At 42.4% G+C, this 14,835-nt stretch overlaps 1 protein-coding gene across 1 annotated transcript; it reads right to left on the reverse strand.

Moving 5' to 3' along the window:
- Positions 1–685: 685 nt before the first annotated feature.
- On the reverse strand, positions 686–12,701 carry UBE2A (ubiquitin conjugating enzyme E2 A). Its single transcript, XM_074962570.1, has 6 exons — positions 12,457–12,701; positions 12,050–12,130; positions 11,411–11,436; positions 4,720–4,809; positions 3,003–3,091; positions 686–2,273 (listed from the first exon to the last, which is right to left on the reverse strand). The coding sequence occupies exons 1-6, from the start codon at positions 12,498–12,500 to the stop codon at positions 2,145–2,147; spliced, it is 459 nt and encodes a 152-aa protein (XP_074818671.1). The 5' UTR covers positions 12,501–12,701; the 3' UTR covers positions 686–2,144.
- Positions 12,702–14,835: the final 2,134 nt, after the last annotated feature.

Below are 14,835 nucleotides of genomic sequence, written 5' to 3' on the forward strand. Positions count from 1 at the left end.
TTGGGGAAAGTTGTAATCATCCTGATCTTTCTCAACTGTTAGTACACACAGTGCCTAAACTAACTGGCCTGTATTTCACTAACATAGGTGGTGATGCTGGTCTATTTAAGTGGCTGTATAGTTTAAACCACTGCAACTCCTGCTGTAGGTAGAGCCCTGCAAATCCAGAGACCAATTTAGGGGGTCATGGACAGATGTGAATCCAAATTTTATAGCTAAAGCTCTGCATATCTACAGCCAGCTGCCTTACATCCATGGATCAATTAGCTGTAGATACAAATTTTGTAATACACAGGGCTCTAGTTATGGGTGTGTACTTGAGTTTATTTTAGGACTATCTAACTGAAAGCCTGAAACTGCATTACATCTATCCTGAGTGATCATGCACTAGTTAAGGGGCTTATCTGTATTGAAAATGACATCAGTTTAACTCTTGCTTGAAGTGTAAGTGATGATGCCACTCTGACCTAATCTTCTAGCTTATGTAATCAAGTATGCAAAATTTGAACAGATCTGCAAGATGAGGTCACTGTAGCCCATTTGTGAACAGATAGGCCTGGAGAGCTCTTTGGAAGTTTTTTTTACCAAGAGAAGTTGGCCAAATTAGAGATTGCATGACCCTCCCCCATGCCAACAACAGCACAAACACAAATGGTTACTTTTCAAGTACTATTTGAATTAAGCTAAGTATACATCTGTGGTTCATGCACCATAACTAAATGATTAGCCCTTTGAACAGTGAAACAGCATCTACCTCCAGGGATCCAAACCAATAAATGTTAGCTTCTACTACCCTGGTTAAATAGATCTCTTGCCTCTTTATACAATAAGGATATAAGGTTACACTTTTATTTACAAGTTTTGAAAAATGTACAGTTTCTTACATGGGTTACTTATGCAAAGTTATACTTCTCAACAGACCAATGTGCACATGAATTATGGGGACAGTGGACACCACAGTTATAGATCTCATCTCACACTGCTGTTTAAAAAAAGTACTGCCTCCAGAATATACAAACTTAGTCTTGCAAAAGATTGTAAATTCAAACTCATACCTTTTCAAACAAGGAAAGATATTTTCATTGAATTGGGTGGAAACTAATAAGCACGTAGCTGTTGCTCACACACGCACCTCACCACTAATTTACGAAGAGCAGGAACGGCACAGCCTCAAGTGCCCCATCTTACAATTCTTAATTCACTTTCCACAACAGAGTTGCAGTCTGGCAATATTTTAACTGTTACAGTTAGATAGAGGGAATCAAGTGCTAATGAATGTGATCCCAGCTTTGAAGCTTTGTTTTTTCCTACCTCAATTTTTTTTTTAAACTCAAAATAGTAAAGTTAGCAAGATTTTGAACTTAAGTACAACAGCTCAACATGGGTATGTCCAGTCAGTACCTCACTGAGAGGACTAAAGTAACCTATTTCATCAATATCCTCATAGGCATATCCTTTAAAACCCTATTTTTGTAAATTAAAAGGAGGTACTTTGCATGTCACCTTAAGTACCATAACAGTAATCATACCTTATCTTGCACCTGAAGTGCAGAAGTAGCCAGTATCCTCCATTTTCACTATCTGATTAGTTGGACTGCCATCAATCAGTTATGTTTTGTATTTCTAAACATTTGACAACCCAATAAGACCAGGGAAAAGAAAAGTTAATTCTTCCCGCAGTACTTACAAATGCAGTGGGGTCTAAAACCAACAGTCGAGGTAAGTGACCAGCCTGGACAGATCAGCACTCTAGTAATATCAGTTAAAAAATGTATATACGTATATAAACATCCCTTTTATCAAGCTACACATAAGCATCACTGTGTATAACACAATTACAATTAAAAGCTTAGTGTACACTACAGAAATGCACAATACTGCCCTAAGACTGGAGAAGGGGGACCACAGAAAAATGAATTCAGCATCAGTAATTCTTTTGCAAGTAACCCAAGTACAGTACATTTGACTTCAAAATGGGTGCTTTCTGATGTCCAAGGAAGGGAAGCTTCAGCAAGGGAGAGTGGCAACAGCACAAACAGCTAGTTTGCGTTCAAAGTAAATGCAATGATGCTAGGAGGAAGATGACTCAGACACTTCATATATATTTTCCTCATCACCAGAGTGTTCATTTGCATCATCCAGGGTCAACAATCACGCCAACTCTGTTCTACTATTGCAGAAACCCGTTTTTCATATTCCCGCTTATTCTCTTGGTATAGTTGAGCTGCCTGACTGTTTGCTGGACTGTTGGGATTCGGCTCATCCAACAGAGACTATTAAAAAACAAAAAAAATCCTGTCAATTTCATAGGTATAACACTTGAAAACTTATTTCCAGTAATTAGTTCAAAAAAGTCACGTGTTCCTTCTGTTCACTGTAGTCAAGCGGTGTAACCACAAGATATTGCAGTGTATTCTGGGTTATTTGCTATTATCACAGATACTAAACCCTCATCTTTCACATGAGAAGTCTGAAATATGTAACCAGTGTTCTGTAGCCATAACAGTATTCTCATTATAGGTTCTAAAGTCTAAAAGATTTCTCTCCTGGTTTTACATTCCCCAGTTAAATCAAAATAACCAAGGACATAGTATAAGACCTGATTAACATAACTTTGTCATTGGGTACTTAACTCTCTCCCCACCTGCCCTCTACCAAAAGACTCCCTGTAATTGATTAGAATCATTAGCAGGCATAATCAATTATTGTAGGTCAAGGTCCAGACTCAGGGAAAAATCAATACTGATAATAAGTAAATAAAGATGTCTCAGTCCATTCAAAAGCATCTGGTGGTCCAGATTTGGCCAATGCTCTGCCTATTGCCTACCCCTGCATTAGACTGTTTAAGTCCATTGCTTGTTCTTAAGGTAAACAAAGCAGAATGGTGGTAATTTGTGGTGGAACCTTTGCTCAGAACTAGATTTTTGTCATTAACTGAGATGTGTCATAGCAACTTTACATGCAAGTATAGGATTACAATAAATACTGGAAAGTCATTTTACCTGTATGGATGTTAAGATGGAGGACACATCATAGGTTGGACTCCAACGATTCTGAAGAATATCCAGACATATACTACCATCTGCGTAGACTAAAGGAGGGGTTAAAGAGAATGGTTGTATAACAATATAAGATGTGATAAGATTGAGGATAGGGTTCAAAAAACAAACACAGAAGTGCCACACCAAATTTTTGCCAGCATTACTCAATCTTCTGAAGCCTAAATAATGAAACTCATTAACTTGTTCTAATGTATGTCACAAGCCTTAAAAGTTGATGAAATTTAACAGAAAAATGACTCCGATCTCTTGGAAAAAAAAAGTCAGACTTTGTTGCTAAGGAGAGTTACCTAGAAATTAAGTAATGTTTTTAGACTGCTTATTTAAAAAAAAAAAAAAGCACACACACCCAACTTGCTCCCTTGTGACCTCACAGTTAGGGGCTATGAAGAGGTCTCTATCATGCTACTTCAAGCAAGGATTAAGTAGCAGAAACAAGTTTACTTTGAAGAAACAACTGTTTTCATGCAGGTGACTACAGTAACTAAACAAGGAACAGAGAAGCAAGAAATTGTTTAAGGTGGTCTTTCCACTCACTAATTTAAGGAACCCTCCCCCCAGTTAATAGTGCATTTGATCCATACCTGGTTAGCAACTAAACATGAAAGTTCTATGGCGGTTCTATTTTTATTCAGGTCCCAGCAAACGTTTAATGAAAAGCCTTTGGAATTAAAAGAGTTATGCAGGCCACAATGCCATATAATTAGTCAACAGCTACAGCTGGAAGCAAGCATAGTATCCAAGATTAAGAAATGCAATCTGACATTGAATTGAAATATCCACTCCTGAAGGCAGCCACCAAAACAGAGAAAACAATCTAGCTAGCTTTGATTGTACAAGCCACATTTCTGAATGCAGTGAGTATGAGAGAGAGAGACACTCTGTACAAACACTGCAGCTGGTATTATAAACCACCATGGTACTGAAGCATAGACAGAGCTGTTGAGAGATGCAGGTTTCACAGAAAAGGTCAAATTCAGCTTAAAAGTGACAAACGTAAACTTTAAGAGTACTGTTATGCCTGTAAATGTCAACATGTATTTACAAAGATTATTTTGCGTGAGGCCACATAAGGACAAAGAGGATCCCACTTGAGTGTTTTTTTGTTTGTTTGTTTTTCAAAAGGGAAATCTATGTAGCAAAGTCATAAAATGGAATGCTGTGACCTCAAGCGTTTTTGTTTTTAAAACAAGGACAACGTTCACGTAAGATTCCACTCTTTCTGGTTAACTGAATTAACCAGACTTTGTGTAAATGAACATGATTCCTTTCCCTCTCCACCGCTCAGTGTGGAAGGCCTCTTTGTCCTCTAACCCAGAGAAATTCTCTGAGCAAACAAACAGATGTTTAACCAGAAATACAGTAGCCAAATAAGATGGGAGCCTAAGGGATTCACATAACACTGCTCCATAAGAGTTGTGAATCAAACGAGTTCTCCCCCTGCCCTAGAGTCTGAGTGCTACTTGAGCCACGTCCAATCCCTGCTCCCTCCTGTATCAGACTGAGAGCTAGTTCACTTGTCACATAAAAACAAAGATGTTTATAAAAAGATTACACTGTCTAATCAGCAAGCCTTTTTTTTTTTTTTTTTTTTTTTTTACTCTAAGTGCTGTAATAAGCCACAAACCACAGAATGATTGCATCTTATATGGGTACTTACCATTTGGATGAAACATTTTAGAGACAAATCTAACAGTAGGTGGCTTATTTGGATATTCTTCTGTGAATTCTATTGTAAGTTTGAAAGTTCCTGGAGTTGAAAGAGAAAATTATAAATAACTTTGTTCAAGGACATCCATATGCTTCACAAGGGATGGGCAAGTATCCTCCATTTATAGATGGAGCATAGAGAGGTCCAATGCATTATCCTAACGTCACACACAAAGTTGGAAATAGAATTCAAGCTGTTCAACTCCACCATTCCTCTGCTCTAAATCCTAGACAATGCCTCATATTTTGAGCAGCCTTTCCAAATAAAAGAATAATATTCACCATTATTCTCTTATGCAGAACTGTCCTACTCAGACTATTCAGAAATTTTAGATGAGGAAGTCAGTCTGTCCTCAGTATCCTGCCAAAGATCTCGTTCTCTTTAGAATAACTCTTAAACATCCGGAAGCATAGAAAATAGTTGTTCTGCAAGTCCAGAATATTGCTCTTCCCTGCAAAGCAGATTCCTAATGTTGGGAATGGAACAATACATAACTGGACTTATTTTTGTTTTGAAGCTTGATGCTTGTAATAGTATTTAAGAGATCAGATTTCTAGGAGCCTAATGCACGTGACCTCCCTTGTACATCAAGTTGTGTGGAACCTTTCTGCAACATTGTCCATTTGCTGAATCCATGATAATCTGCCTTGAGGAGCCAATACAAAGAAGTTTTGGAGGATCAATTATCTGCCAGCCATTTGGTGCAATCAGAGCAACTCTGTATGGCTTGAGACTACCAAAACTTGTGCCCCTTAAGAAACATGTTAACATGAGACAAGAATTGAGATGGTTAAATCCTTTGAGCCCAACAACCTTAACGTAGCTTCTGCTGATACAGGCTATTTTTGTCCTTCTCCTAAAGCTATGAGGATGTGGGGAAATAAGTCAGTCAACTAAGCTGCAGACAAGCAGAGTCCCACATATTGTGAGTGCTAGCAAAAATTCGAATAGGACTGGGTGAATGATGAACTCTAGAAACACCCATCACTTGGAAGTGAATACACTGAACCTTTTTACAGTACTATCCTCGATCCACCAAATCAAAAAAGCCAGACATTGTGTAGTATACACAAAGAGGTTAAACAGCCAAAAAACAACATATGAAGCTAAAAAATATCCTCTTTACAACTGAAGTCTCCTGTAACTGAGATATATCCTTGTACCATCTATCAGTGTCAGGTTAGCATATACAACCAGTTGCCATGATTAAGGGAAACACTGCAATTTTACTTTTCTTGTAGTGCACCTTCTTCCCAGACCAGTGACAGCTTAGTTTAGACCTTTAGTTTAGAGCTTAAAAAAAAATCAGATATCTTGAATATAAGAATTCATGTCTCTACACTGAGTATACGTTAATACTAGTTATTGTTAGTATTAATTGTACGCATTTAAATGGTATTTGTTAAGTGGAAAGAGTGGTTTTAGCCAAACATTAGCTGTTCTAGAAATCTTCAAGCCTTCCCTAGTGGAAAGCATCAAGGGACAGCCAAGGAGTATTTTTATTTGTCAGCTCCTTTCCCTTCTGTCAGAGGTCAGCAGGACTAGCACGATAGGATGCCTGTAGTTTGTTCAGCAACAGCTGAACAAACAGCAACTCCAAAACAGCAGTAATAATTGTATTTCTAATATGCAGATGGCAAGTGCACAGAAACCTGAAAGCCTTCAAATGCAGTGATGGAGAGTCTAATTTTCTAATACTGCACTTTTGGTACACAAGCTGGCTATAAAAAGCAGCATCATTATGATTCCAATGCCATTTATGAAGACACTGAAGCTCAGATAATGTTAATATGACATGCCTGTTTATATTGTATTAAATATTTTTAATTTATGGAATTACATATACATTTTTACAATTACTGGGAATCTAGTCTGTACTACACAAAATTAGGGAGGCGGGTAAGAGATCAACTTGGAAACGGATGCGCCATTAGGGAATCAATTCCAACATAACCCTGTCTAGCTGTATTGCTCATCCTACGTAAGGAAAGGAATTAAGTCTTATTTGTGTCCACAAGCAGAAGATAGACCTTGTTAAATGGCAACATCAACACACAAATGCTTTTTAGTGGAGTTCTATTCCTCATGCTCTTGGATTTGAGGTTTAGGAAGGCGAATCAAGCTGGACTGCCAGACTTTACCACAAGCAATGCTTCTTACAGACTGTTTGGGCAGCAAACAGATCACAAAGTGGATAAGCATCTGGCTGAAAACTGAGCACAAGCTACCACAAATGGTGTGCCTATGACAAACATCAAGGGGTTCTCAAAATACATCTGTAAGACATGACTAGAATTATTCTAGAACAGTGGCTAGAATGTTAAGAGGAGAGAGTGGAGAAGCCAATCAGCCAAGAACAAACAATATCAAACCCCATTTTAAACAGATCCTACTGCCAGGCTGTTGAGGAAAAAAGGCACCCTGATGTCCTGCTTAACATAGTGAGTTTACTCAAACAGCCCTGTTGTAAGTCAAAATGCATTTATTCACTTATTGTGGGCCTCAGTGCACTCATTTATCCATGGTTCTACTTGAAAAGATTTTCACAGCCTCTCACAGAAGTCTCGTTGTTTGGCCTCACTAAAGACACATTACCACTCCGAAGTTTTAATGAATCAAACTGCAAGTCACTCATATTTAAAGGCTACATGAACTAAATAAGTGTGGTTCTGCAGACCATACTCAATAATAAGGGGAAAGAGAAAAAAATTGGTAAGTAACTCATGCAACAGTCTTATAAACATATGGTAAGGCAGATGCATTCTCTTCTTTCAAGGGCCAACAACTTAATCTTTGAGGCAAGCAATGGATGGTGCATTGCCTAGGATGAGACTACCTTGACATGACTTCCAAGTTCAGGGTTGCTAAGTCAGGCACAATAACGAGCAGTGCAGACCACCATTAAAACATGGTTTTCGTATTAGAAGTATTACCCCACATGGCAACGGAACAAAAAACTGGATGGACCTATAAGGTTCAGTGCACCTCACGTAAGCCACCAAGGACCTTTGAAGTTGGGCATCCAGAGAAGGGCCTCAGAGGTACACAAACACAGAAAGGACGCAGGCAGAACAGATCCCATAAATGGAACTCTCACCATGTTGGATGAGATCTGAGATTCTCATAGCACCAATTTAATCCATCATGTACCAAATTCTACAGTTAGTCACTAAACCCCAAATCTCTTACTCTGCCAGCTAACACTGTCACCAGGAAGTGATTGCCATGAAAAAATCGTGGGCTTACAAATAGTGAGTGACCCAAAAGAAATGCATCATCTTGGTCACAGCCACATTAGTCCCAGACACTCAGGTTTTTTTAATATGGGATTTAAAAGTACCAACCCCTGCATGAGCTCAGAGAAGAAGGCTGTTGAGACACGGATATACCTTTGACTAGTTCATGAATAGCTGAACAGCTGCCAAACAAACCTGAAGAGTTATTACAAATTACTCAGGACAGGCAAAGAAGGGAGTCAGGTACCTCTTATGTTAAGTAAACTAGTCTACAAGGGCCTGCTTTCACACTTGAAATCTTGTCAGTTTACAAATAGGCAGTCCTGGCTTCTTGAAAGTCATTTAATTGGACACCACATGCCTATAAAGCTTCCTCTAGACAGGACACAAAAATTCAGGGGGAACAGCTTAAGTTTGAACAGAGTGAGGTGGCCTGGTTCTGAGTGATCACTCCTGGCCAGACTCAGACTGATGGTATCTGTAGTACAGTTAAGAACTGCACTCATCTGAACCAGTACAAGATGAACCATTGGTCTCTCCTTAGCATGGCCAAGATTTTTGCTGAAAGATTCCAGCACAAAGTTAAACACTTCCCTCCCTCACAAACTGAGATGTCTCTGGCTCAAGCAGTTTTTTTTCCTCTACCATTACCAGAGTCTGTAGTTTAGGTGAAAAAGAGATCCACCGTTAGCGTCCTCCACTGGAGAAAGTTCTAATCTACATGTACTCCATGACCCAGAGACCAATTGTGAGAATCTATCACAAGAAGAGCCTCCTTATTGATCTCCCTTTGCTTGTCAGAAAAGGGAACAAATGTTTGTAGGTGTGGGAGTAGGCACAGTCCTGGAAACAGGAAACCCAGACCAGTGATTATAGCTTGTGCTGAGAACACAAACTATGCCCCCACCTCTTTCCCCCTTATGGATAGTAAAATCCCGCTTTCACTGAAGTCAACAGCAAAACTTCCACTGACTTCAGTGGAAGAAGTATTTCACCCTGATCTCCTGTGGTACTTTAATGTATTAAGCACAGCATTCTGGATAATAGCAAGTGAGAGACAGCTGTCCTCTGGGAATAATGCATTCCTAATGAGGCATCACAAGATCAACCAAGACAAAAACGTTCAGACTGGTTTGATGCCTAACGTGTCGCCGTCTGCTGCTGGTAAAAAAAGATGCTGCAATGAGCTGCCAGACCATTAACAGTCCAGTATTACTGAAGAAAGCGTTTTAGAGTCAGGTCTTACTAAGCCAGAATGGGTGTAAGAAACTAAACACCACTACGCTAACCTTAGTGAGAGGCAGAGCACAAGTTAAAGGCACCACTAAGCTACCCTAGTAGTACCTGGAGATCTCACCACCTAGAAGTGTTGGTGCTGATATGCTGTGCTGTAGGAAGTAAATATATTCTGGTCTGTCCAAGATATTAAATTTAAAAGAACTCCCATAGACTCTGGTCGGGAAAAATTAGCAAAGATGCTGTTTCTCCTCCCTCAAGTATGAGATGGGAATCCCAATGGGCACCAGTGCCAGAGTACCTTCCAAGGAACAATCCAGCAGGCACCAAGACTATATGCTCTGCTAAAGCTCCCAGAGTGCTTGGATATCAGCATGACACTTAAAAGCGCACACAGTGAATGAGCACCAGTCCCAAGTAATGCCAGAACCCACTCAGCCCCAGGTCTAGATCTAAGCACAATACCAATACTGAAAGCCACAGCTGACATTAACATACCAATACTTCCAAAAAGCTGTTCTACCACCTTCAACATACCAGTTGGAGTACTGATGTCAAAAGTCCTTAGTAACTAAACTTCTCCGTTACCCTAACACTGAGCCATAGAGATAGGAGAGGGAGACTCCAATGTTTCAATCTGCAGGAGATACAGAGGAGAGACACCCCCAGGTATTAATCCATTCCAGTAGTGCACCAAGAACCTGGGCCTCTGAGCAGTTCTGGTAACATTAGCGTATCGAGGCCAAGGAGACAAAAGGGAGTATCTTGCCTTATACAGTTTCATAAATTGAGAGGAAATACCTAGCACCAAGCACTTCAGAAAAAAAAGGATACCCAGGCTCCAGACTAAGGCACAATATAAGCTGGAGCTGCATTAATTAGAACTGAGGCAGCTCCTGTGACGAGCTTCTCGACAGATCAAGGATGAAAATGAAGTGGCTGAAATACTCTTGGGTTCTGAGGTACTGGAAGTTAAAGCATGCTCAGTAAGGTAAAGCATCAACTCAGCCTGCAAGGTGTCCTCAGAGAGTCAGAAGCTTTAAGAGCTAGAGTTTGCCATAGGCTTTCAGCATGAGAACCAAGAATAATTAGAGTTTCCACAGTATGCATCCGATGAAGTGAGCTGAAGCTCACGAAAGCTTATGCTCAAATAAATTGGTTAGTCTCTAAGGTGCCACAAGTACTCCTTTTCTTTTTAAGAATAATTAGAGTCTTGTACTGATGGTACTTTTATAGAGTGTTTCACCATTTTCAGTTCATTTGCTTTGAATATTTGACAGCATTTCATGTCTAGTGAGTTTCCACTATGTGTGCTGGTCTTTCATACAGCATCAGTGAAGTGAAAACATTTTTAGAGAAAATAAAGCCAAAGAAATTGGCATAGGATCTTAGGAGTAGGTGCAAATAATAAACTTACCTTTAACTCTATAAACTGACTAAATTTCAAGTTGGTGTCCTTTTAAGTTGACTAAAGCAAGGAAATTTAAAGTGAAGGGCAGAGTAGCCATTTATTAATAGAGCCTAGCTTTTGCATATCATGGGATTTTAAAGATCACTTCCTGTATTAAAGGTACTGTGATAGACAATCCAGTGAAACATTGTTCTGACATAGGAAAATTCAAACTTGTGTAACACTCTAGAAGCTTAGAATGACATCCAATATGCACCCTTTTCTGTTTAACACAAATACCTAGGTTGACCATTTACATTTCAAGCATGAAAATCACTTGAAAAAAATAACCCAGGGTTATGATAGAAATGCCAAGAGATTCTAAAAGTGCTTTAACTAGACAAAGGACAAAACACAGCTGACGACTGCAAGCTGATCTACATTTGTTTTTGTGCATTGAGATAGTAACCAGATTCTAAGTTTACAAAAAAGTTAACACTTTTTTGGAAAAGGGAAGGAGGGAATGTTCCAAGGGTCAGGGATGAAACTAAACTAAATATCAAAGTTCTGCTCTCGAATCTGCCAGGTGAATCTCAACTAATGGTATGTTCTCCTGACCTGTACAGAATTCTCATGAGGAGAGCAAAATATCTAGTCTAAACCTGTTGCAAGGACCCAGGAGAGTAACATTTTGAGATTATGTGAAGCTTTCTTAGTTTAATTCTTTACACAACAAACAGATAAGAACAGACAAGGAGAGGATTTTAACTGTACTTACCATCTTCAAAAGGGGTCCCCTCAGGCCTGGAAAATAAATAAAAACAGCTATTACACCATACACCCCTTTGGTCCCTCCCCACCACAGAAACAGGCTTTAAAGTTTTTCACAGACTTACAGACAAAAATGCCCTAGTGGGTGCCCTGCGTCTAAATCTGTAAGGGGGAGGGGGGGAGGAGGGATGATGTGCGTGGGTGCAAGGTTTTTCAATCCTAGGGAGAGAAGTGGACCTGGACCCTCCTAATCTGTATTCCTAAAGAGTGCATAGCCCAGAATGGGGGAGGGGGCACGTGTGTAGGACGAGGTCCCCCTTTTCTTAAGGCTATTGGGGAGTGTATCAAAGGCCCCAACGTAACATTCACAAAGTGGAGGGCGCTCCTCTAGGTAACAGATCCCATGGCTATGCACAGAAGCTGCCCTGACATTCGCACGGCGCAAAACCCCCCTTCGGCGGCCACCGCCCGGCACGGGCCAGGGCTATGGGGAAAATCTGGGAAGCTGTCGGGCATGCGGGCCCCGTCTCCCCGACGCTGGTTCGGCCCCACCCACCCCCGTTTCCTCCCCGAGTGTGCGAGTCTCTCCTACACCGGCTCGACCCCCCGTTCCCCGCCCCGCCCGGCTCCCCGGCCCCGGCCTCACCCGAAGATGACCGCGTTCCACACCATGATGTTGTTCTCGGAAGGGGCCCCGCTCACCCCGGCCGGGGGATCCTCCTGCAACCTGCGGGGCAGAGACACAGACCAGCCGTGGGACACCTCGTCACTGACCCCGCCCACAGCCCCCCCTCCCTCCGTCAGCGTAGCCCTCCCCTCCGCGAAAGGCGCAAGTAGCGCACCTAGCGAGTAACTCCCCTCCCCCTCCCCGGTGAGCTGCGCAAGTACCGTAACCCAGCGGGTAGCTCCACTGTCATGAGCAAGCCGCGTAACCCGCAGCCAGACAGCGTGGCCCTGCGTTACGCAATCAGCGTAGCGCTCCCTATCCCGCCGCCATGTTAGGCTACCCCCTCCTTTCCCGGTAGAGGCCCCCTTAGCCAGCGAGCTCGTTACCTCTTGAAGTCCCGCATGAGGCGCCTCCGGGCCGGAGTTGACATGGCGGGCTCAGGATTATAAATCACTCATACACGAGCCCGAAGAGGGAGATAAGAACGAGGCGCCCACGGCAACAGCGGCTGGGTCCGACTGAGGCGGCGGGGGCTGGAGACAAGCGAAACTGGCCTCTACCACTGTGCCGGGGACACGGGGGGAGGCTTGGGCGGCAGCTACTACTGATTCCTGCGGCTGCGCCTGCTGCCGGGCGATACCACTGCGGCGGAAGGGGAAGGAGGCGGATGCAGCTGAGCTAAATCAGACTCTACCACCACGGGCGGCGGAGAGGTGGGAGTGGGGCGGTGTCTAAGGAACCAGGGGGCTGTACCACTGACGCGGAGGCGGGGGAGCAGGAAGTGCTGACGCGGAGGGGGGAAATCTCCTTCTCCGTCTCTGTCAGCTCGGTGCTGTGCAAGGCTTTCCCACGCCGGATCCTCCCCTGGACTCCGCATGGGGGGGGGGAGAGAAACCGGGCGGAGGCGCTCTGACTGCTGGGCGGGGAACAGGGCAGCGGGGCCATTTGCATGTGGGGAGACGAAGCCAAGGGGGATTTCCACTTGCCGGGGGCTGGGGCAGAAACACCGCTTAGGGATCCTAATTTGATTAGGGGGAAATCTTAAAACACTTATGGGGATAACAAGAAAGGGGGTAAGGGGCACGGACTGGTCATTAGGAGCAAGGAGGGGTCGTAGCTGGTTTCTAGAGCGGGCGGGGCTTCCTATCTTTGTGAAGTACCACAATGCATCTAAAGCTGCCCTACCTCGTGGGTGGGGGTGTAGTGCTAAATACCACTCCTGGGTGGCCCCGCTAGGAACCCCAGGCGCTGGTTACTCGACTAAATGCCAACCTTGGCTGGATCAGAGAGGCAGAGGTAATCATTGTATAGACTTTGAGTGTTCGCTGCCTTTTGTTCCATTTGTGTGTGTCTGGTAAGCATGTGTCTAAAGAGAATCTGATCCTTATGCATAACAACATATTCTAGGAGTCACTAAACGATTTTCTGTTTGTATAATGATTTGGCTGTCTCATTATTCCCCGTATTTCCTTATACTCCACCTTAAAAATCAGTTACCCATTGGGGCAGTCATTTTACTCTTGCTAGAGAGTTGAGTTGCTGTAAATAAATCACACTAGATAGTTACACTGATTGATTCAAAGTAGCTGTGCAGTAGTGCTGAACAGCTGAAAGGAAAGCCCATGCTACTTGTGATGTTCTTGGGAACATATTGTCCCCTTTGTATGTGAGGTGAGGTTGTTTTCTGTTGCTTGTATTTCTTTGAAACCAGCATCCCATTCATTACTTTTGCCACCGATAAAATGCTCTCTATACATGTTTTGACAATAAATTAATGACACATTCTTGTCTCCCTTTGGTTTTTGGCAAAATGATTTGCATCTGGAAAAGCCTAATTTCTCTGTATTGGTCCCTCATGTTTAGTGGCCACTTGTCTGCCATTTGCCATCACTAAATATTTTTTCTCTTTTATACTTTTTTCTTTATATTTCCATTACAGTGGAATACCCAGGAATCACTACTGTTCCCCTGACAACCAGTTTCCCCCCATATACACACACACTACCACCAGCACCACCACCACGAAGCTCTTGTCCCTATAGCCACAACTATTGCTTGTCAAGAGAAACAGTGGGAATCACTTCCATTCACCATCAGGACCTCCTGCAATCCAGACCATAAAAGTGGCCATACTGGGTCAGACCATGGTCCATCTTGCTCTGTATCCTGTCACCTACAGTGGCCCATACCAGAGCTTTTGAGGGAGTGTACAGAATGGGGCAATTATGCAGTGATCCACCCCTATCTTCCACTCCCAACTTTTGGTATCCACTGTCAGCTTCTAGTGGTTACTGTTGTTTCTCATCAGAGAAGAGTGCTCCATATGGGGGAAAACTATCTGGCGTGCCATTTATAGCTTCCCCCGCTGCAAGGGACATTGTAATAATCTAGTCAGACCTCCTGTATAGTACAGGCCATAGAACTTCCCCAAAATAATTCCTAGAGCAGATCTTTTAGAAAACATCCAATTGTGATTTAAAAGTTGTCTGTGATGGAGACTCCACCGCGGCTGTTGTTTCCTAACAGAAACAGGAGTCTCTTAAAATTTCCTCTTGGCCCATCTACAATCACATTGCCTGAATGGAATTTCCTAATATTTTCCATGACAATCAGATTCCTCCTGCCTCTTGGGACAGGATTTCAGGAGCGCAACATTCTGATGACAGTCCATCTGCCAGGGTCCAACTGTCAATGAACCTTCTGATCCCAACACACCATCTCTACTGTTATTAAATACCTCTCCAACTGCAATGGCACTTTCTGAC

This window comes from Natator depressus, chromosome 9 (assembly GCF_965152275.1).
Source record: "Natator depressus isolate rNatDep1 chromosome 9, rNatDep2.hap1, whole genome shotgun sequence".
NCBI lineage: Eukaryota > Metazoa > Chordata > Testudines > Cheloniidae > Natator > Natator depressus.